Genomic DNA, 12,883 nt, shown 5'->3' on the forward strand with positions numbered 1-12,883 from the left:
CCCTTGAATACTCACAAAGAGCCATTTCACACATTACACAGCAGCAAACTCAGATTTACTTCAGAAGGGCAACTTGACAGGCAGCTCCCAGCAGGCTGAAAAGGAGTGCCTATGATACATGCGTTTTCAACATGTGTGTATGTATTTTAGGTGTACACCTAAAAAAATGTGTAAAATTGTACTACATTCACCCAAATGTACTTCACAGGTCAGTCCACGAACTGCCTTTCATAGTTACCAATTGCTTAAATAAGGAATTACTGAAACCCAACCAGAACCAATGGGCAAGGGAGGAGGCAGAGGGTTTGATAGTTTTTGTGAAAATTTTAATGTGCACTGTAAGGAAAGCTTAACAAACCAAAGCCTCATTTAAACTAAAGAGAAAGAACCAAAGGAAATCCTTACCTCCATTGATTGGCAGAGGTGCCAAAAGTTGGCCTCTGACAGCTACTTTGGGAGAATCTTGTCCATAGCGCCCACGCTCAAGTATCAGCAAAGTAGGTGTTGAACGATCAGGACTCAGTACAGTCACATTTATGAGGGCTGTATAATATGCTTGACTAGCATTATCTGCACTAGCTGGAAGAGTGTAACAATTAAACAGGACCAAAATGGGCACAGAGGATAAATAGCTCCAATAAGGCAAAACCCACTTTAGGAACATTTTCAGCCCTAAAAAATGTAAATTTTATCTTCAAAACGTCTCTTGAACAAAAGATTATTGTGTGCATAAATTCATGTTATTCCATATCACAATAAAAAGGAATTAGAATCGCTACAAGAAGCAAGAGAGCCACCCTGGGTGCCTAGTCCTTTCCATACATTCAGCCACCGGAGGAAGCTTAAAATGATATGGATGGTGGGGGAAAGGAGATTTTTAAAAAAATATATCGCGTTTTAAAAGGTGGAAACGAATCAGAACGAAGAAGCCGGGATAATAACCTAAGCCTTAGAGCAGCTGCAAGGAAGACGACACACAACAGCTTATTCGAAGGAGACGAGGAAGAGGGGGAGGCAGTGGGATCCAAATGCTTTAAAAGCAGAGGATGGGGCTTCAGAGGCCGAGCAGTCCGTCACTCGATTCCCGAAGAGAGGGGCAGCTCTGAGCCTGCCCGCTCCCCTCCTGGGGCTTCGCTTTCTGCCAAGGAGATGGATGAAGGTAGGCAGAGAAGCGCAGGTGGCGGCGGCCGCTCCGGCGGGGCTTCGTATCTCCGGGGGCGGCCGCGGGGAAGGAGCGGTCGACAGTCTCGTCCGAGGGGGGGGAAGCAGTCACTCAGCGTCGCCGCTCCACCCGAGGGGCACAGAGAGACAGAGAAGGCGAACGGTGCCGCCGCTTCCAGGACAGCCTGCGGCTCGGCAAGGAGAGCGCTTCGGCGCCGCCGCTTCGGCCGCCCCGGAGCCTTCGGCCCTCCTCAGGCTTGCTGTCGGGTCCCGAGGCGAAGCCCAGTTTCGCGCGCAGCCTCCACAGACCCTCCCCAGCCCCAGGCGGTCGACTGCGGCGGAGTCAGGAGCCGCGGAAGCTCCATGGAGGCCGACTCGGCTCCGGCCGCTTCGCGAGTCCCTCCTCTTCCTCTTCCCACCCCACCCCCCTCGCTCAGTCCGGCCGCGCGACCAACAGCCGAAAGGGAGCTCGCGGCGCCAGCAGCCCCACCCACCGAGCAACCGTCAAGCCTTTCCCTTTCCCCCCTCAGCTTGGAAACAACGGCAGCCGGCAGCGCCCGGGCGGGTTCTTACGGCGGAACCACCAACTGCAACCTGCCGGGTAGTTTCTCGCGCCGCGTGCGCAGGCGCAGTGCGCCAACCCGTTGCTCGCCCTCGTCCTCTCCCCCTCCTCCCCCCACGCACCGCCACGAGGAGGTGGGAGGGAACTCGAGTGGAAAGTCACACCCACTCCTAGGGGAGGGTGCGCGAGCGTTACAGTCAGGGACTGAGGCAGCGGAGGCGGGGCTAGTTTAAAAATAGTTGGGTTGCGCTGGATTCTGAGGGAGAGGCGGCAGCGCGGTCGCTGTTCTTGGGGAGCTGAACCGTCGAAAAGGGAAAAGGCAGCCAGGCTCAGGGACAGCTGTGCATGCGAACTAGCTCCACATCTATATGTATCTTCCTTATATTGCTTTACTACAACCCTTCCCCCCTCCACACACTCATTGGACACTGAGGCAGGACTGGTGTGTGTGTGCTCCCAATAGAAACTGACCCTTTCTCCTCCGCCGTTACCAGTCGATCGAAGCTGAGTGTCATTATTATGCCCTCTTCCGAGGGAGCGAAAGCAGGGCAGCAACACCCGTCATGTCCCCCTCAAGCAAATCACTCCTTCGCTCAGTCCGTTTACCTCACACCGGCCATTCCATTTCCCAGCCATAAGCCCCCTTTTCCTTCCCGCATTATGCTGTGCCTTCCACACGTTGACATAATAGTTAACGACACTCCACTCCTCCCCGTCATTTTAGGAGGAAATTGCCTCACAGATTCACTTCTCTGATGAGAGCTAGAAATCCCCTCAGGTTACGCGCAACCCACATTTCTCTGGGACCCAAGTCCCCTCAAGTCCGCATAATTCACCTTGCCTTGCTCCGGCGGAAGGGCCAAAATCAGTGCTAAAGCTGCACATTCAGAAGGTCCCGGGTCCAGCCTCTTTCATCTCCAGGTAAGGCTGGGAAATATTCCTTTCTGAAACCCTGCAAAGATTTTGCCGGTTGGTGTAGACCAGGAATACATGCCAGAGGTCGGTGAAGCCTGAGATCCCTCTTGCATAGACACACAAACAGCTTTCCCCCAATCCCTCTTTCTCACGCACGGGCTAAGCTGTGTGTGTGTGTGTGTGTGTGTGTGTGTGTGTGTGTGTGTTGGGGTCTCATGAGGGTCATTTGCCTGGGCGTCAAGATTTCTTCTGCACCTCCTTCTGATATGCCTATGTATTAAGTTGTTGGTGAGTGCATAGTGTAAGCACGTCTCTTCTGGCTCCTTTTTAATAAGTTAAAACCTCATATGCCAAGTTACATTTCATTGGGGTTAAATGTGGCTTAAGCCATATCCTCATAGAAGAGAAACTTTTTGTCCCACTGGCAATATGCTGGCCAGACAGTGGATTCACAAAAATGTCAAGCTACAGAAGCTGCCAATTTACCCTCTGCCAGTCTATCTACTGTATATAGCACCTTCTGCTCTGCCCCTCTTGATTCAAAGGGAAGAGCCTGGACTGTATCACCAGCTGCCAAAACCAGAAGAGACTTCCTGACATATGCCAAATATATCCTTAATTATATTGTACCTTTATGTGGGTTTTAACTGGAACCTGGTGTGAGAGCCAATCCTGACTGAAAAGCAGTACATAAATAAGTTAATATTATGTAGTGCAATCCCATGTATTTTGCTTAGAAGGGACTCTTATCTAGTTACTTAGGAGTAATACAATTAAACACAGTATAATTTACTTATGAGTAAATGCACTTAGAATTGCACTGTGATTCATTTTACTAAATATAAACATCCCATTCTTGTTATACCTTGTATCATCAACCAGCTTTTCCTCTCTTGGTGCTTAGTAGTCCTTCATTGTGACTACTGTATTGAGAGTGTGGAGAATGAACACATTTACTTCACAGCAGAAGAATGGGCTTAGCATGTGTTTCATCTACATCCACATGTTTCATACATACAGAATACTCATTTGGCTATTATGGGTGCACATTTTTCAATGTTGGGGTTAAAGATTCATCTCCATCTTGGTCATACACCGATCAATATTTCATAGATGAAGATCAGGGTATCACTGGGGTGGGGGAAGACTTGTGGCTGTCACCTGTGCTGGCAATAAAGGGGGAGAGGCTACAGAATTTGTCCATGCTGTAGCACAGTTTTTGTTAGAGTTTTAATCAGCCTTCTACAATTTATTTAAAAATATTTATAGGCTGCCTTTAATAATAATAATAATAATAAATTTTATTTATATCCCGCCCTCCCCAGCCGAAGCTGGGCTCAGGGCGGCTAACAACAATCAAAATAATCCAACGATTCTAAAAACATTTCATTATAAAAATTAATTAAAATCAAATTGATGGCAACCATTAAGCAAAATTCTGTGCAGATTGCCAGAGGAGGGGGGTCAGGCTGCCCCCTGACCAAAGGCCTGGTGGAACAGCTCTGTCTTGCAGGCCCTGCGAAAAGATGTCAAGTCCCGCAGGGCCCAAATCCTCTCCAAGTGGCTTACACAATAACACATAAAAACATTTCCTGAAAATATTAAAACAGAATACAATACTAAAACTTCCAATAAAGCTCACAACATTAATAAAAGCCATAATAATAAATACACATGCATCCCAGGAATAAAACATAATTTGCAGAAGTGCAATATGGCAGCATAAGGTATCACTCATAAATAAGCCACTGAGACTAAGCGGGTTGTCAAGGCCTTTCTGAAGACCTAATAATAATAATAATAATTTTTTATTTATAAACAGTACTAACTGTATAGCAGCCAGCTGGCAGTGAATTCTGGAGTCATGGGCTATCACGGAGAAAGCCCTCCACATTGTGCCCACCATCTTGGTGGCATGCAAGTGAGAATGGCCTCAGTTGTTGGCCATAACATGTGAAAAGATTGGTATTAGTGAACTTGGCCCTTCAAATTACTTGGATCCAATCCCTCTAAGGTTTTAAAAGTTAAAATTGGCAAATTGGGCTTGGAAAGCACACCAGCAACCAGTGCAAGTGGCACAATAATGGTGTCCTATGACGCAAATACTAGCACCCATCAGGATTCATGTGGCTACATTCTGAACTACCCGTATTTTTCGCTCTATAACACGCACCAGACCATAACACGCACATAGTTTTTAGAGGAGGAAAACAAGAAAAAAAATATTCTAAATGAAATAGTGGATATATGATTTTTGTGGTTCATGCTGTGGCCACAGACATGTGATCTGACAGTGAGTTTGGAGTAGCCCAATGCAAAAATCCTGAGGATCCATGTGGATCCATGCTTTGTAACCACGGAGGAGGGAAGGAAGGGGAACCATGGATCCTCTGCTCACGACTGCAGCAGATCCCCCCTGCCACCCGCAGGCATTCGCTCCATAACACGCACAGACATTTCCCCTTACTTTTTAGGAGGAAAAAAGTGAGTGTTATGGTGCAAAAAATACGGTAGTTAAAAGTTTCTGAGTCATGTTAAAGGCAGTCCCCCCCCCCACATTTCAATAGTCAAGCCTAGCTTGCCTGTGAGAAGGGCATGGGTTACTGTCTGAACTTTCCAGAGAAGGTTGCAGTTGGTGCACCAGCAGATGCACCATATATATAATACCACCACATGTAACAATGGTAAAGTAGTTGTAATTTTGTTCATCAATATGGAACATCCCATTCATGTGAATCTATCTTGAGATTAGTATCTAAGGTCTTGCCTTGGCCCTGCCATTCTCAGAAATACAAGAAACAGGGTCCTCTCAGGGGTGGCTCCCTGACTGTGTATCTCACTACCTAGTGAGATTTGCCAGCCCCCTCACTCACAGACTTTAGGTATGTGCTAAAGACTAGCCTGAGTCTGAAGGCCTTTTAACTGTCATATTGGACTCCTGTTTTATATAGCTGTTGGGTTGTTGTTTTGTGTATTGCTTGCTATATTTAATTGGTTTTAACTTGTATTTATTCCTATTTATTCTTTTAAATTGCTTTCTGAAGACTTTTTGCTCTGAAAAGTGGGTACACAGATAAATAAAATAAATATGCATGAAACCACTCCGGATCACTTTTTATGTCCTCAGAAATGGGTGCCACAAAAAATCCAAAAAGAAAACTCAGAAGCAACCTTCCATCTAACATTTATGATGGTTAAATACACTGTTTTATTTTTTATTTTTAGTATTTGTTGCAGAAAATATTTGTGTTTTGAAGCAAATAACCACCTGTCTGCTCTGCAGAGACATGTCCTGCCTAGTTATTTTGTTAGCAGCAATGGAAAGCCCCACATTGAGAGCAATTATTAATCTTTAGCAGTGTGGTTAAATGTTTCCTTTTGGAGAAGCTAATGTGTTTGTTGTGAATGATACACTTGATCACCAGTGTGAGGAATCTAGAAGCAAATTGCATTGTGCTAGTTTAATTTTTCCTTTAATGAGGGCCAAGTTTCCCTCCTCTTCTTGGGTGGCTTTCAACAACTGCAGTATGCATTGTGCGTGCTTGTGAGAGCAAACATTGACCCACAAAACCCACTAAAGGCAGATAACTTGTGGATCTGTAAAATCCTCAGAGATGTCATTTATGAAAAGCTCTATAGAAATGTCAATATAATACAGGAAATGTTTTTGAAGTGGTAGCTGAATGTTCTGCTTTCACATCACATCTCCCCCACCCCCCACCCCCGTGCTTGGGAAATGCAAGGTGATGAACCACAGTGGGTCCACTAATGGCCTTTTAAGCATTCTGCAAAAACTCTTCATCCTGTACTCAGGGGACTATGCAGCAACAAAAATGACAAATATTCACATTTCACTAGTGTCCTTCACAAGAAATATTTACTGTGTCCAACCGTGGGCAGATTGCTTGACAACGTTTAATGTTTTCCGTGCGTCTTTGTTATTGAAAATAATACACTTATTATTTTAACAGAAAAAATGGGTTCCTGTATTTGTTCTGTCACAGGAATCAGGAGACAGCTCTGTGGGAAAACAGCTTGCATTTTATAGCAAAATTAGAACAACCTTATTAGTTCACGTCTAGCCCACTTGCGTTTGCTTTTACTTGAAGCTATAAGAAAATAATAGAGCTATAATGAACCGATCCATTTTCTATCGTTGTACTACATTCTATGAGTGTTTGTTACTGTACATTCCATCTTGTATCTGAATTCACACAGATGACTGTGACCAGCTGCAATGCCTAGCAGATCTTGCTAGATCCTTCTGACTACAATGAAGATTTTTATACCTGTTACATACTATAGGTGGTCAGACTCTTGGTCCATCTAGCCTATTGCTGAGTATTCTGTCTGGGAAAAGTTATTTCAGATCCCAGAAAGAGATTTTCCCCATCACATTATTTATTTATTTATTTTTCATCTGGAGGTGCCAGGGGTTTAACCTAGGCTCTTCCACATGCAAATCATGTGTTTTATAACTGATGTGTGGTGCCACCCAGTAGCAGAAAGGCACAGAAACAGGCCTAGCTAAAATTATTCTGCTGTTTGGAATCAGTCCTGTGCACATGGCACAGTTTGATTCCTTAGCTCCACATCTGTTCTGCATATAGATGGGCATCCATGATGTCTGATGTGAAGATAATGTAGACTTGGCTGACCTATCTGCACATTTGTGTTAAGAAACGTACCATTAACAATAATTAAATAAGCACGTGAAATCTCTCCTGCCAGTCTTTTCTGATTTTTCATTGCCTTTACACTCCTTTTCAGTATACAGGCATGCTTTTTTCCAGGATACTGTACTCCATTACCTATCAGCAAACCAGGAAAATAAAGCCAGGATCACATCCTCACTTGTTTTCTTGGTTTGCTGACATTTAGACAGAGTTCACTGGTTTGGACATAGCAGGAAACTTTGACTTAATACATCTAGACTTTTCATACCAAAGAACCCAATGCACAGTTGGAGGAGTGGAGAAGCAGAGGAGAAGCATTCATTCCTGATGCTTGTTCCTGGCTTCATAAACCATGGCTTATGACGCTGGAAAGGCTCAATCAAACTGTGCAAATAAAAACGGGTTACAAAACTACAATCCAGAAGGGGAAATTGCAAAATATCACCTATGCCTCAGGCACCAGAACAAAAGTACTAGTTATACAGAAAATGCCTTGCTGTTCCACTATGATTGCTCAGAACTGGTCTTGTACTTTCATTGCTGTAGAGAAATTTCACAGTTCTACAGTGAATAATATCTCCCAATCTAGTGCAACTTTATTGACAGCTCAGCTGTACTGTAAAGTGTCACCGCATCAGTGGAGTTGACAGTGTTCACTTTTATGCAAAGCAGAAAATACTTGGGAAGAATGCTGCTTTTCTAAATGTGTAAATGTCACGGTAGCACCTTGTGTCCCTCATGCAAGCAGTAACACCAGAACTAAAATCAGCAGCAAAAGCTGCCTGCTTGTCTCCTTGAAATTCCTTCCTATGCAGAATTTATGAAATCTGTCTATAATATCAGCAACAGAGGATAGAATAGCATCAGAGGTGAATATAGAGCTTATGAATATCTAGAGCAGGGATGTAACGAATATCACAACAGTTTATATAACAAGTTTTCACTGCATTTGGTTCTGCTGGGTGACAGCTAAAGTTTTAGAATGTTTTGGAGATGTAGATTTTGTTTTGCACTACGTAAATCTCTGAATAGCGGGATGTTCCAGGGAAATCTTATTCTATAGAGCAGTTTTTCTTTGGCTAAAGTAACACTAGAGACTTAGTGTGGCATTTGTAATAAACTGCCTATTTACAAATGTACAAGCTGAGCTGGCAGGAAACCCAAGCAAGTGGACAAAATTCTAGCCTCATCCCAGCACACTATTAAAGATCAGTTCTACTGGTTGGCACCATTTTGTAACCTTTTGTAACCAATTTGCATTATCCATGGATTGGGTCAGCGTCAGAAGATTTTAGCTCTCTTGGCACATCCATTTTTCACACAGACTGAGCAAATACAGCCTCCCTCCAAGAAGGTGTGTCTACCTACATTAGACTAAATAAAGGGCAACAGGACTGATAGCAGTGACTAGCCAGTAAGGAAATACTGTATTTACTCAAAGGTAATGCACATCTTTTTTGGCCAAATTAACATTGCGAAAATTAGGGTGCACATTAGATTTGATGGTGCATATTACCTTTGGCAGCAAATACTTTTTTGGTTTCAAGGTTTTTAAAATTGAGGTGCACATTAGATTCAATGGCACGTTAGATTCGCGTAAATACAGTACATACTGTTCACTATCTACTATCAAACAATTAGAACCTAGAAAGAAAGCTCTAGCTCTTTGCTTAGCCCAACAGCACAACATAGCTGTAACACTATTATTTACAGCAAGTGGAAGCTGCAACAAAATGTTGCTCTCCAGTGCTCCAGCCAGTTAGTCACCTATGCTCCCTTCCAGCATACTCCATTCCATACTCCACTCTCCCTGGTCTTTTACCAACCCTACCAACCCCCCCCCCCCACAAAAAAAACCAACGTACACAAAAATTTGGAATGAAAAGTGATTTTAAATGCACTAAATAATAACAGTATTCTGTGGAGCATAGTAAGTTGCCTTATACCAAGTCAGACCATTGGTCTGTTTAGCTCAGTATTGTTTACACTGACTGGAAGCAGCTGGCTAGGGTTTCAGGCAGGGGACATTCCCAGCCCTACCTGGAGATGCCAGTGAATAAAACTGGGACCATCCATATGCAAAACAGATATTCAGCCACTGAGCTACAGCCCTTTGCTGTGACCATTGAGCATGATCTCAACCCCTTGGGGATTGGGGTTGGTTGGTCTCAATAGTTTATTTTCTTTTTGTTCCTTTGCAGTCCTCCTGGTTCTCCCTCCCTCTTGCTTTCCAGCAGCTCTGTTTTGGCTACAATCCTAATGGCACTCACAGCTTTTTAATATAATTCTTCAATGTGCTTGTGTACACAGATGGTGCTATATTTGTATGAAGTAAATAATTCTACGACTATTTTGTTTCAAATGAGTCAAAGCACCTTATCAAGTCAGTCCAGCCATTCATTAAGAAATCAAAATGAGAAACAGGTACAAAAACACTGGGTGCATTCATACAACAAACCAGACAACTTGACGTACTGCTAGAAAAGGTAAAGGTAAAGGTACCCCTGCCCTTTCGGGCCAGTCGTGTCCGACTCTAGGGTTGTGCGCCCATCTCACTTAAGAGGCCGGGGGCCAGTGCTGTCCGCAGGCACTTCCGGGTCACGTGGCCAGCGTGACAAGCTGCATCTGGCGAGCCAGCGCAGCACACTGCTATTATTCAGAAGTAAATCTGCAGCACAGCCAGCGCAGCACACTGCTATTATTCAGAAGTAAATCTGCAGCACAGCTATATACAAAAGCACAAACACTCCTGCATGGGCAAAGAGAAATGAAAGTAAATCTTCCAATGGGAAATATTTTCATATACAGTACAATAGCATCTTGTGTGCAATTAACTTGTGCGATCTCAACCTCGTATGGTTGAAAACTGGCTGGTTGAAATCGCACAAATTAATTGCACACAAGGTGAAGAGCTTAAAAGCTCCTTTTGTGTTGAGTTTTCCTGGTGGAAAGAGCTTTTAAGCATGCATACTAGGTTCTGGGATGTTCTTGCTGGAACTTGGAACATCTCAGAGCTGGCACAAAAGCATCCTAGAGCCCACTAAGTAAGGCAGAGAGCTTTTAAGCTTGGAAGGTACAGGTGGTGAAGTAGTTCAGAACTACATGAGTTTGCATATACCGGTACTCACCATCCTTGGAACATAACCCCCCCCCCCCGCACAATTGTACTGTCTTTCTAATCAGGCAAAGCAGCATTCATTAGTGTTTATTACATTACATACTTTAATTGGTGAATGCAGTTCTGAGGACCAGATGATGCCAAGATGATGCCTAGTTTGCACTGCTGCAGTTACTGTCCAAGAGCATATCAGGGGTAGCAGTGGAGGGCATGGGGTTAGGGGATTGATTGGAAAAAAGCTGCTCATAATCATCAATGAACAATCTAAATGCATTTAGGCAGTGTGAAATAGGTTATTATCCCGTCCATGTGGCACCCCCGATGAATTACGGCTATTGGCACCCATGCAGCCTGAGGTGTGAGCTGATTCCGTTGCAGAGCGCTTCCTCTTAGGCGCCATGGATAACATGCTAAAGCTACTGCCACAAACACAAGCTACCGCTTATAATAAGCAGTTGTACAGGGACATGTTATTGATTCTGGAACAAATATACTAATTAATGATTGTTTTACTTATAATAAACAATGATTCCCAAGCATTATCAGCCCCATGCTCTAACCAGTTGAGCTATCCAGGCTCTCTAGAATTGTGTGGGACCCCATGGGTCATTTAGTCCAACCCCTTGGAATGCAGGAATATGCAGTTTTCCATACAGGGATCGAACCTGCAACCTTGGCATTATTGTCACCATGATCTAAGCAACTGAGGGTTCCGAAATATATGTCAATTATTTATTATTAATTTTATTTTTATTTTTATTAGTTTTATTTGTCTATTTATATATTTATCTTTAGATTTACTTAATTAATTAATCAATTTAATCTTGGTATGTGATGCCATTCCACTTATTCTCTTTATTTATTTTTTATTATATATTATTATTAATATTCTTTATTTTAATGTTTTATTTTAATATTATTATTATTATCATTCTATTATTATTTATCTATTATTTATTTATTTATTGATTGTTCTTATTATTTATTATTATTGTTATTTACTAGAATCTAATCCAATTATTTGTTCAATCAATTACCACTGTAAGTAGAATTAATTACTGATACTATCAATTGTCTACCGTAAGTGACGATGATATGAAATAATTATTCATCACTTGACTGTTCTGTTTGTATATGTCTATAAATTTATTTGACACCAAACAAATGGGTCAGGTGGATAGACCTGCCTCCTGAGGAGCAACTCACAAGCATGTAGTGATGAAACAATAGGAACAGCAGAGCAACGCAGCCCCCATACTGCAATCAAATGGAATCAAAGAAAATCGCTCTCAGGGAAATGTCCTTTAACTAACACTTTGCAAAACGAAAGGTAATCCTGGTGGCCCAGCAGAAGGAATATGCAGCCAAAAACAATGTTGCCTTGAGTTGATTATTAACGCTTGGCTATATAATGTTTCCTTGAGTTGATTATTAATGCTTGGCTATATAAATTCTTAACATCAGCTGAATTAACTACACTGTGCAAATTCCATGCAATAGTATGCTCAGAACGTACTTCCTTATTAATTTATGTATCTGTTAGTCAATATACAATTCAGGCAGATGCACACAATCAATTATATAGAGCTGCTTCCTCAGGTAAAACTCCTGGTGATTTAGAGGGATGGTACCATAGAACAGTCAGAGAACAACAGACACAGGAACTGCTATCAAATGAAAATGTAGGAAAAATACACTTAAGGAGATGGTCCTTCTACCAGCATTTCGGCAGAACAGTGAGCCTTTTAAATCAATCAATAAATAAAATCTCATTCAATCCTCTGCAATGCAGAAATATGCACAGTGTCCCATACAGAATAAGCTATACGTCACTTAAATGCACCGCTTGTATTTATTTATATTTATTAAATCACAACCCAGCAAGAGTTCAAGCAGCAGCGCTCAGCTAGTTGTTAGCACCTGGCTCCAAGGAACAGACCCATACACAAAGAAACCTCAACTGCAGTCAGACAGAATTGGAAGATAATTGCCTACAATTAAATGTTGCCCTTTTTAAATGATAGGCAAATCTAGGTGCATAGCAACACCAAGTAATCAGAATTGAAAATAACTGCTTACTAGGAAATGCCCAGAAGCTGCAGCCAAATTAAGAGAAAAGGAAATCAACAAGATTCCAGGCCCACACCAATGGCCCTCTGAAAAGGAGGGGTGAGGTTGCTCTTAAGGGGAATATCTCACTACTGGGAAAACGTCTACCAAACAAAGGAAACTTTGCCAAACAAAGAAAAGTAAATCTTTGCCCACAAGGTCAACTCCATGAGAGTGCTTAAACAGACAAAAGACTGCAAATGGACAAACTGATGGTTAGTTAAACTGACAATGCAACTAGAGCTGCTGAACTGCCAGGTGCTTAAAGACAATGCCTAACAAACTGCTGGTCACTCAGAGAGCAATCAAGCCTGCAAGTAAGCAAGTTGAAAAACCTGTCTG

General features: G+C 42.7%; 2 protein-coding genes and 1 long non-coding RNA gene across 9 annotated transcripts in view; 1 reads left to right on the forward strand and 2 right to left on the reverse strand.

Moving 5' to 3' along the window:
- Window positions 1-1,352, reverse strand: part of RNF130 (ring finger protein 130) — a 43,358-nt gene extending 42,006 nt beyond the window's left edge. The window contains exon 1 of one of the 3 annotated variants that reach the window (XM_079965128.1): window positions 406-1,352. In XM_079965128.1, the coding sequence (XP_079821254.1) occupies window positions 406-664 (259 nt within the window). In that variant the 5' untranslated portion in view covers window positions 665-1,352. The remainder of the gene's footprint in view (window positions 1-405) is intronic. The other 2 variants (XM_079965127.1, XM_079965129.1) reach the window with 2 other exon arrangements.
- LOC307209765 overlaps window positions 1-5,153 on the reverse strand; it is a 47,159-nt gene extending 42,006 nt beyond the window's left edge. The window contains exon 1 of the long non-coding RNA XR_013835763.1: window positions 4,782-5,153. This is a non-coding gene — a long non-coding RNA (uncharacterized lncRNA). The remainder of the gene's footprint in view (window positions 1-4,781) is intronic.
- The window catches only part of LOC307209763 (uncharacterized protein), a gene marked incomplete at both ends in the record, with an annotated part of 45,258 nt that continues 33,227 nt past the window's right edge, over window positions 853-12,883 (forward strand). For 2 of the 5 annotated variants that reach the window (XR_013835756.1, XR_013835758.1), the window contains one exon: window positions 853-2,644. Coding sequence is in view for 2 of the 5 variants with exons in the window: in XM_079965131.1 (XP_079821257.1) it covers window positions 853-1,762; window positions 6,857-6,906 (960 nt within the window). Of the gene's footprint in view, window positions 2,645-6,856; window positions 6,944-12,883 lie in introns of all 5 variants that reach the window. The other 3 variants (XR_013835757.1, XM_079965131.1, XM_079965130.1) reach the window with 3 other exon arrangements.

The sequence above is a fragment of the Podarcis cretensis genome, assembly GCF_951804945.1.
Source record: "Podarcis cretensis genome assembly, chromosome: 2".
NCBI classification, from domain to species: domain Eukaryota; kingdom Metazoa; phylum Chordata; class Lepidosauria; order Squamata; family Lacertidae; genus Podarcis; species Podarcis cretensis.